The sequence below is a fragment of the Antedon mediterranea genome, chromosome 7, assembly GCF_964355755.1.
Source record: "Antedon mediterranea chromosome 7, ecAntMedi1.1, whole genome shotgun sequence".
Classification (NCBI taxonomy): Eukaryota; Metazoa; Echinodermata; class Crinoidea; order Comatulida; family Antedonidae; genus Antedon; species Antedon mediterranea.
Genome location: NC_092676.1, coordinates 17,992,948 through 18,002,958, shown reverse-complemented (window position 1 = coordinate 18,002,958; position 10,011 = coordinate 17,992,948). Strand labels below are relative to the sequence as shown.

Genomic DNA, 10,011 nt, shown 5'->3' with positions numbered 1-10,011 from the left:
TCTGAATTCTGTTTCAACTTGCAATGTTAAGTTTACCCTGAACAAAATAATCATACATAAATTCCAAAAGTTGGATAAAAAATTATGTTAAAATATACTTAAGAAATCAAAATAGTGAAACCATGGGTAGCATATAAAGTAGTAAAACTTCACTTTTAAATGTTGTTCATTTTTTATTTTTGCAGAGCTTTGGATAATAACCAAATTAGTAATTTACCAGCTGATATATTTGATGGATTGAACAATTTGCTATGGTTGTAAGTATGTTTTGTACTTTATTGCATTATTATTACTCACAATTCATTAATCATAGTTGATAGCAACATAATCAACTGAAGGCATTTATCTTAAACATTAATTATTCCAGATGGTCTAATATAATAACAAATATAGATTTATATAACAGCACAAATGAGGAAAAATGGAACAGAGTTATAAAGAGAAGACGCTTGACATGGTGTGGACACCTTCTTTGTCTAGACTATGATATCCCAGCACAAGGAGCTCTATCAGAATCAATGACAGAAGAGAACAACCTAGAACCACATGGATAAAAATTATTATAGAAAATGATGCAAAAAGAAAAAACAAACTAGAATTTAATTCGTCACTTTGACGAATTATAGGTGATCATTTTTATCGCTTTACTTACATTAATATTTTTTAAACATGCACGTACGTTAACATACAATAGGAAAATGTTGATGTATACCATCCTGTTATACGCTTATAGTGCGGAGTTGTGCCTATTATGTGTCATATACAATATGTACAGTATATACTGTATATCTATATACAGTGTAGCATAGGTGAAATTACGGGACCCACATCATGTTCAAATTTTTTGGTATGATGGAATTATCAAAATAAACTCGAAGATGACAATTTCGAAAGATAATGAATTGAGCAAATAAATATAAGGATTGGAAGATAATTTGACACGTAGAAGCGCAATGCGCGCTCTTTGAAATTTGTATAACTTTGACTAAAGAAATTTAAAAACAACGTTTTAACTTCAACTGGCCATATGATAACATCACAACATCCGATAGGCTTAATTTTTATATGAATTCATATCTACATTTAATCAGCTTTCATAATAAATTATAATCTTCAAGGTCACCTTTAATTCTGAAGAGCTATAACATATTCAAATGTATGGTGTAGCTGAAATTACACGACCTTGGTTATTAAAGTTTTTACACATGATGACGTCATCAAAATAAAAATGTTGACAACCCTTGAGAAAGATAATTAATTGAGCAAGCACATACTAAAATTTCGGCGAAAATCGGGCTCAAATAACGGAGATGCGGTCTATTGAATGTGATAACCCACACAAAAAGATTAAAATTACTAATTTTTAAATTGAAGTGGCCATTTGATGACGTCATACCATTTTGTACGTCTAATGTGTACATGAATATGTATCTACAACCCAATGGCTTCCCGAATAAGTTAAAAAAATTGGGGGTCACCTGCCATTCTGAAGAGTTATATTCATTTTAAAAAGGCCTTATTTTTCACCATTTTCAGCACTTTGATGCAATTAATTTGCGCATTTTGTTATTTTTAACCTGCTCGTATAGCGTTATTTTCAGTCGGAACTTACTCAAATTAGGTGAATGTACTAAGGATGGTGAGTAGAACGCGATTTGTATAAAAAAACTGCAATTTTTACGCTTTGTATGTATCGCGCGCGCAAAATATTTTTTTTGCGCAGTCATTTTTTGAAACACGCAAATGGCCTAATTCATGCTCTAAATTGATTAAAACGTAATTTTGAGCTTTTTAAATTTTTACTGCGCGATTCCACACGCATGACCCTACGTGCGCGCGCATTTTTACTTGCTAATATTTTTACCCTTGACCTGAAGTTTACGTGTAGTGAATTTCATAAATATGTGATAATAAATTATGGATATATGATTGATAATGTGATTTCACAAAATGGCGTATACGTGACGCAACGGATGAGTGATCACGCTGAAAAGCTTATTATGGCTAAGTTAAAATATTTGAAAGACATTGTGAAATTTTTGTGATCATTGCTATTCAACTTTTTGTGATATTTGACGAACAAAAAGTGTACAGAAAGAAGAATAATAATAACAATAAAGATTTTGTACAATAACAATAGGTGATCATTTTATTCTAAATGATCACCTAATAAGTCTATTTACACTTTGGCTAATAATCTCTCTGATTGGAGAAATCTTAAGTGCTCTGTTTGTGATGATGATGAATAGCAATAATTGCAATTTATTATAACATTTGTAAAATTATTGTGAAATGATTAATTTAAGTTAATCATATTAAATAAAAACATTAATTTTTCAACTTTCTTTTTATATACTTTCCCTAAACAAGATCAAACATAAATTTTAAAAGTTGGATACAAAATTATGTTAAAATAAACTAAAGAAATCAAAATAGTGAAACCATAGGTAGTATAAAGTATACAAACTTCACTTTTAAATGTTCTATATTATTTTTGCAGATATTTGTACGACAACCAAATTAGTAATTTACCAGCTGATATATTTGATGGATTGAACAATTTGCAAGTCTTGTAAGTATATGTTTTGTACTTATTGCATTATTATTACTCACAATTCATTAATCATAGTTGATAGCAACATAATCAACTGAAGGCATTTAACTTAAACATTAATCTTTCCAGATGGCCTAATATAATAACAAAAAGAACTGAACAAAATTATCATACGTAAATTATCATACAAATTTGCCTTAAAAAATATGTTAAAATAAACGAAGGAAAACAAATTTAGTAAAAGCATGGGTGATAAAATAGACAAATTTCACTTTTAAATGTGGTTAATTTTTAATTTTTTTTCAGATGGTTGAATGGTAATGAAATTCGAAATTTACCAGCTGATATATTTGATGGATTGAACAATTTGCAAGACTTGTAAGTATGTTTTGTACTTATTGTGTTATTATTAAACAAAAGCTATAAATTTGAAACATTATTTTTACATAAATGAAATATTTTTAATGTGTTGGCTTTAAAAAAAATGATACAGATGTTGTATTAATGGACATATTAACAGTGCTCTAGTGAATGATCAACGGTCAGAAAGGTGCATGAATCATAGACACTAATAATTCAATCAATATGATTGATATATGTATCACTAATGAAATACAGTATAGTGCCCTTATATGTACTTTTGCTTATTAAATTATGTTAAAATAAACTAAATATAACAAAATAGTGAAACCATGGGTAAAATATAAAGTAGTCAAACTTCACTTGTAAATGTTGTTCATTTTTTATTTTTGCAGATCTTTGTGGGGCAACCAAATTAGTAATTTACCAGCTGATATATTTGATGGATTGAACAATTTGCAAAGATTGTAAGTATGTTTTGTACGTATTGTGTTATACTCTTAATTCATTAATCATAGTTGATAGCAACATAATCAACTGAAGGCATTTAACTTAAACATTAATTATTCCAGATGGTCTAATATAATAACAAATATAGATTTATATAACAGCACAAATGAGGAAAAATGGAACAGAGTTATAAAGAGAAGACGCTTGACATGGTGTGGACACCTTCTTAGTCTAGACTATGATATCCCAGCACAAGGAGCTCTATCTGAATCAATGACAGAAGAGAACAACCTAGAACCACATGGATAAAAATTATAGAAAATGATGCAAAAAGAAAAAATAAATAAGTCTATGTACACTTTGGCTAATAATCTCTCTGATTGGAGAAGTCTTAAGTGCCCTGTTTGTGATGATGATGAATAGCAATAATTGCAATTTATTATAACATTTGTAAAATTATTGTGAAATGATTAATTTAAGTTAATCATATTAAATAAAAACATTAATTTTTCAACTTTCTTTTTATATACTTTCTCTAAACAAGATCATACATAAATTTTAAAAGTTGGATAAAAAATTATGTTAAAAAAAAATAAAGAAAACAAAATAGTGAAACCATGGGTAAAATATAAAATAGTCAAACTTCACTTTAAATGTTGTTCATTTTTATTTTTGCAGATTTTTGGAAAACAACCAAATTAGTAATTTACCAGCTGATATATTTGATGGATTGAACAATTTGCAAATATTGTAAGTATGTTTTGTACGTATTGTGTTATACTCTTAATTCATTAATCATAGTTGATAGTAATAATTGTTATTTATTTTAAAATTTCAATGACTGATGATTACTATTATGTGACATTAGAATGGCATGTTTAACAAAGATTAATAGTAAATTCATTTTTACAGTGGGACAGTATACTGTATCTTTAAAACATGTACTTTAGTTGATTACATTGAATAATATAGTACTGTGACAGAGCAGTAAATACCAATAAAGGCAATTGCAGTTGATCATCTTCAGATAACTAAATTTAGGATCATAATTTTTGTTGTTAATTTGTTAACAGACAGTTACAGAACAACTCTATAACTAACATAGAGGATGGTGCATTTTCTCCATTTGCTTCATCACTTTTAATTCTGTAAGTTCATAATCTGTATTGTAAGACACCTGCTTGTATTCTTGCCTCTAATGCACATTCAGCTTTTTGTAAACATTGTCATTGCCACAAAGTTTATAACTTACATATACTCTATTTCTAATAAAATGTTTCAAACTTCTATCAACTAAAGCCAAAGTATGTTTGAGGACCATTCTATGGCCACCATGGATAGACTTTCTTCATCAGTGCTTCTATGAATGGATGACTTTTGGGAGCAGGAATGCTAGTAAACCAAACCCAGTACTGTTTTGATTTCAATCATTCAGAAAGTTTCCTCATGACATGTGAATTTAAAGTTATTATTAAATGGATATGATCATTCTGAATTTATTATCCTACAGAAACCTAACATACAACAACTTGAAAGATTATGAAGAAAAGACTTTTAAAGAGTTGGTAAATTTAACAGAGTTGTAAGTAAATTTATTTTACATTATGAATGCAAATGGCTGTATGTAGGGTGGTGTGATCTGTTGTCCCCCTTTGATTTTGTATTTAAATGCCATTTAGTACCAATTTCACAGATTCACTTTTGTTTTCAAATGTAACAAGTGGTTAAAAAGTTATCAGAAGAATTCATACGTGTGAACTTCTCAATCTCAGTGAAAAGGCCGGAACAATAATGGAATGTGTCTGTAAAGACGAGTCATGATAGAAAATGTTGACCCAGCTGTACTGCTGAAACAAGGAAAATTGTATTCTATATAAAAAAAGAATTCCATATAATAAATACATGCTGGCAAGAAAAAACGGCTAATATTACATTTTTTTAAATTAGAAATTAGCTATTTACACTTTTTGAAATTAGCTATTTACACTTTTTGAAATTAGCAATTAGCTATTTACACTTTACAATTATCAATTATGAATATATAACTATCCTATTTCTTTTCATTCAGTTATTCAGATTTTTTCCATCTGTGTTGTGTTGTTGGTGACATTGAGATCTGTGAACCCACTGATGCTTTCGCATCATGCCAAGATTTACTAAAAAGGAAATCGCTTCGGGTGTTGATGCTCGTAATTGGTGTTTCCTCCATTATTGGCAATGCACTTGTTCTCATATCAAGGTGTTGCAATAAAGAGAAAACTGTTGATTCCATGCTGATCTCCAGTCTTGCCATCTCTGATCTACTTATGGCAATGTATCTGCTAATTATTGCAGGGGCTGATATTCACTATAGAGGTAGATACTCGGAAGTTCTAGAATATTGGAAAAGTAGTTTCACTTGCAGTTTTGCAGGTGCTATTTCTACTCTTTCCAGTGAATGCTCGGTGTTTACGTTGATGGTTATGAGCGTCGACCGGGCTGTAAACATTGTTAGTCCTTTTAACACTAGACGTCTCAGTCGTAAAACATGCAAAATAGTCATCGTCATTGCTTGGGTTGTTATTGCTGCTATCAGTTTCTTACCGGTAGCTGCAAATAAACTGAGCTTTATCGACCTGCCTTACTTTGGACAGAACTACTATGGTAAACAGAGTGTCTGCCTTCCGTTACCGCTAACTCGAAGCCATTTACCAGGCTGGGAGTATGCCACTGCTATCTTCATTGCATTTAACGGTTTCGGTTTCTTGGTCATGGTCGTCAGTTATCTCACAATATTTTTTTCTGTGAAAAGATCATCAGCGACTGTTAATAGAAGGAAAAGCTTTGAAGAACAGTTGCGAATTGCACGGAAGCTAGTGTTTATAATTGGTACAGATTTTTGTTGCTGGTTTCCCATCATTTTAATGGGAATTTGCTCGGAAACTAAACATTGGGATATCCCTGCAGAAATATATGTTTGGGCAGCAACCTTCATTTTACCGATCAACTCGGCAGTTAATCCGTATCTGTACACGATCATATATACATGTTCAAGCGAAAAAACAAATCGTTAAGGCTTGTTATCAAATTTTTGTCATACTGTATCATGCAGCACATATTGTGGTATCAGAATGGCCAAAATTGAAGTACATCTACTGTATATATTATGACAATGCTTATACTTAATTTTATTGTCTTTTAAAACACTCATTTTAAATGGCTATAATTCTTATTGCATTTGTTGTAATTATTATGTTTTAATTTTAAAAAAATATTTATTTTACTATGCGATTCATACATATATATTGTTACATTACTGTTTAGTCTATATTGATTGTACTATTAATATTTGATATGCGTATATTCAGTTTACAATAACACTGTGAAAAACATATATTTTGCAGGTCTTAACTTTTAATATTTATTGCAATGTTAATATATTATTTGATATGCTTATATACAATTAAACTTGGTACATAATTGAAAGATAGATTTATTTTGTAGGTCATACAGAGGCCTATTTAAACATACCAAAACTAAATTAAAAAGTTTGCTTTCATGTAATGTAAATGAGTAATACATATTCTCTAAAATATTTATGAACTTTATTGCGGCACAATTAGCAAAACAAAAAAACCCTTAACCTCAAAAGTTTTACAAATATGTGATGTATCCGTTTTCCTTATCTTTTCCTTATATTATTTTTATTATCGTTTCAAAACCTCCCTATTGTGAATTATTCACTTCAGTTACATTTCTCTGAGGTTGACATTTTACAGTTTTCGTTCCAAAATTATAAAAAGCAAAAACAAAATTATATATGAATATTTATTGTTAGATTCCAAATGTATTTTAAGTGGAGAGAGGCACTATATGTTAACAGTTGTTACATGCAGATGCTTTATATATTAAACTGTAATTATCAAAACTGCGAAATGGCCTATTCATTCCTTTTTTAATTAATCTTCATGTCCATGTTTTTGGTAGACAATACATCTTGTACATAGATTAAAGGCGTACAGCTATAAATCAATTCATTTATAATGTTAGGGGGAAAAAGAATTTAGTTTTTCTGTAAATGTTAATAAGTTCTAGTAGGAAAGAATGAAATTAAATTATAATTTCACTCTTCCCTGGTTCTATGTTATTTAAGTGCACAAAATGTTTTCATTTAAAGTACGTTTAAAAGCGTGCGGCATTCTGGGGCATTCACCTGTGAATAAATGAGGTGCTTGTTTGAATCGTCTATTATTTATCATATTCAGATCACCTATTTTAATTATTTATACATCATTATTTACTTACTATATATAATGGTTACCATAAATGATTAAATAGGTTCCGACGTCAGTGTTGCGTGTGTGGAACTTTTGAATGATTCTGTAAACAATTTGAATATGTATTTTTAGAAAATTATAGACAAACATCATTGAACTATAATGTTTCAGCAGGGAGCTTATTTTACAACTCCCTGGTTTCAGGTAATGTAAATTTACAACATGTGTTCATTTGGCGCATATTCTATGCAGGGCAAGGTAAAAAGTATTGGTACTGTACAATATATTGTTTCAGTAGCTTTTATGTGTATTTATTATTTATGTACTGTATGAATGAAGACACATCACTCCATTTCCAAGGTGCTATCAGAGATGTCTTATATTGTGCTAGATTATGCATATTGCAACATATATGGCCCTATGGTGCGGCAGTTATATTTGACTGAGGTGCTAAAGTTTTTACTGTACTCAGATTCCAGAGATTTATACATTATATTATTTATCATTTTAACTTATTTATGTATACTCATGATTATGGCTGCATTATTAATTAGCAGTCTATTGAATATTTCAACAAGTTATAATGTTAAAACTATCAAGAATAATTCTGTTTCTAATGTAAAATTCCAAGTAAACAGTATACAACATTTGAACATCATGAACAATTTCCTGTGCATATGTTGTGGACGTAATAGTAGTTACTTAAAAATTGATATCATTGATCATGCTCTCCTCTATGTGGGGAACTAATTCGACTGTGCGGTGCTTTTTAAATCATTTCAGTATTTTAATTCTATCTCAGATTTCAGTATTTTAATTCTATCTCAGATTTCAGTATTTTAATTCTATCTCAGATTTCAGTATTTTAATTCTATCTCAGATTTCAGTATTTTAATTCTATCTCAGATTTCAGTATTTTAATTATCTCAGATTTCAGTATTTTAATTCTATCTCAGATTTCAGTATTTTAATTCTATCTCAGATTTCAGTATTTTATTTCTATCTCAGATTTCAGTATTTTAATTATCTCAGATTTCAGTATTTTAATTCTATCTCAGATTTCAGTATTTTAATTCTATCTCAGATTTCAGTATTTTAATTCTATCTCAGATTGCAGTATTTTAATTCTTTCTCAGATTTCAGTATTTTAATTCTATCTCAGATTTCAGTATTTTAATTCTATCTCAGATTTCAGTATTTTAATTCTATCTCAGATTTCATTATTTTAATTCTATCTCAGATTTCAGTATTTTAATTCTGTACTAAGATTTCAGTATTTTAATTCTATACTCAGATTTCAGTATTTTAATTCTATCTCAGATTTCAGTATTTTAATTCTGTACTAAGATTTCAGTATTTTAATTCTGTACTAAGATTTCAGTATTGTAATTCTGTACTAAGATTTCAGTATTATATGTTGATCATGTAGCATGCTTTAATTGAAATAAACCATTTGCAAATGGTAAAACAATTGATACTGCAGTTTATTTTCTTAAAGTTATATCCAATCTTAAAGATGTATTGTCCCCCTGAAAAATAATGTTGAATATGCCATGGCAGTTATGTCACATAATATTTATTTACCTGAAAAAACTGGATTTAAAGCAAACAAGGCCAACAGCCATTAAGTCGCGTGCTGCAATGCATAGTGATACCGGACCGACAGACAAACCGACAGAAAGACCGACAGACAGACAGACCGACGGACCGACATAGTGAACTATACTGACCGAAATTACTGAACATGTTTAAAAATGTTGAAATGTTTGAAAACATTTATATTTTTTTAATTTACACGTGCGTAGCCTGTCACTTTTGACGTGCTCGTATAACGTAATTTCGAGTTGAAAAGTAAGTCAAGAAAACAGAAATCGGGCAAAAAGAGTGCGCAATAACATTTAACGCGCAGTGCGCGCGCAAAAATATGCGCACTCATGGCAATTTTGTAAACGCTTAAAATTGCCTGAAACGTACTCTTATTTCATTGAAAATAAATTTTGACAATTTTAAGCGCGCGTACGCATGCGTTACATGCGCTACGCACGTAATTGTATTGCCATATGATGATTTATGCCCTGAAATTTATGAGTACCAAATTTTCGTTAATTGTGATTCATGGTTGTGAAGATATGATTACAAACGTGATTTCGTTAAATCGTGCGTAGACCGCATAATTTTTTATTGCGCACCGTGAAAACATAACCACATTGATTCCTGGCCATAAGGAATATACTGTGAAAAATTGACCTAGCTAGATTAAACTGATATCAAGATAAGGTCAGAAAGCGATAAAACGCATAGTGATACCGGACCGACAGACAGACAGACCGACAGACAGACAGACCGACCAACCGACCGACATAGTGAACTATAGAGTCGCTTCCACGCGAC

At 30.1% G+C, this 10,011-nt stretch overlaps 1 protein-coding gene and 1 long non-coding RNA gene across 2 annotated transcripts; both read left to right on the top strand.

Annotated features, from left to right (window-relative positions):
* The first annotated feature begins 241 nt into the window (after positions 1–241).
* On the top strand, positions 242–2,923 carry LOC140055329 (uncharacterized). The gene is made up of 3 exons (XR_011846660.1): positions 242–257; positions 2,501–2,572; positions 2,861–2,923. It is a non-coding gene; the product is annotated as an uncharacterized lncRNA (long non-coding RNA).
* A 216-nt stretch (positions 2,924–3,139) lies between these two features.
* LOC140055461 (G-protein coupled receptor GRL101-like) lies at positions 3,140–6,500 on the top strand. The gene is made up of 6 exons (XM_072100800.1): positions 3,140–3,171; positions 3,310–3,381; positions 4,043–4,114; positions 4,438–4,512; positions 4,875–4,946; positions 5,433–6,500. Exons 1-6 carry the CDS (start codon positions 3,140–3,142, stop codon positions 6,415–6,417), a joined length of 1,308 nt encoding a protein of 435 aa, XP_071956901.1. The 3' UTR covers positions 6,418–6,500.
* Positions 6,501–10,011: the final 3,511 nt, after the last annotated feature.

Excerpts from the sequence above, each read along its gene's own strand:
- LOC140055461 (XM_072100800.1), top strand. The coding sequence starts at position 3,140 with ATGATTGATATATGTATCACTAATGAAATACA. Across the intron at positions 3,172-3,309 it reads TGTATCACTAATGAAATACA|ATCTTTGTGGGGCAACCAAA; the intron begins GTATAGTGCCCT and ends TTATTTTTGCAG. Across the intron at positions 4,947-5,432 it reads TTGGTAAATTTAACAGAGTT|TTATTCAGATTTTTTCCATC; the intron begins GTAAGTAAATTT and ends CTTTTCATTCAG.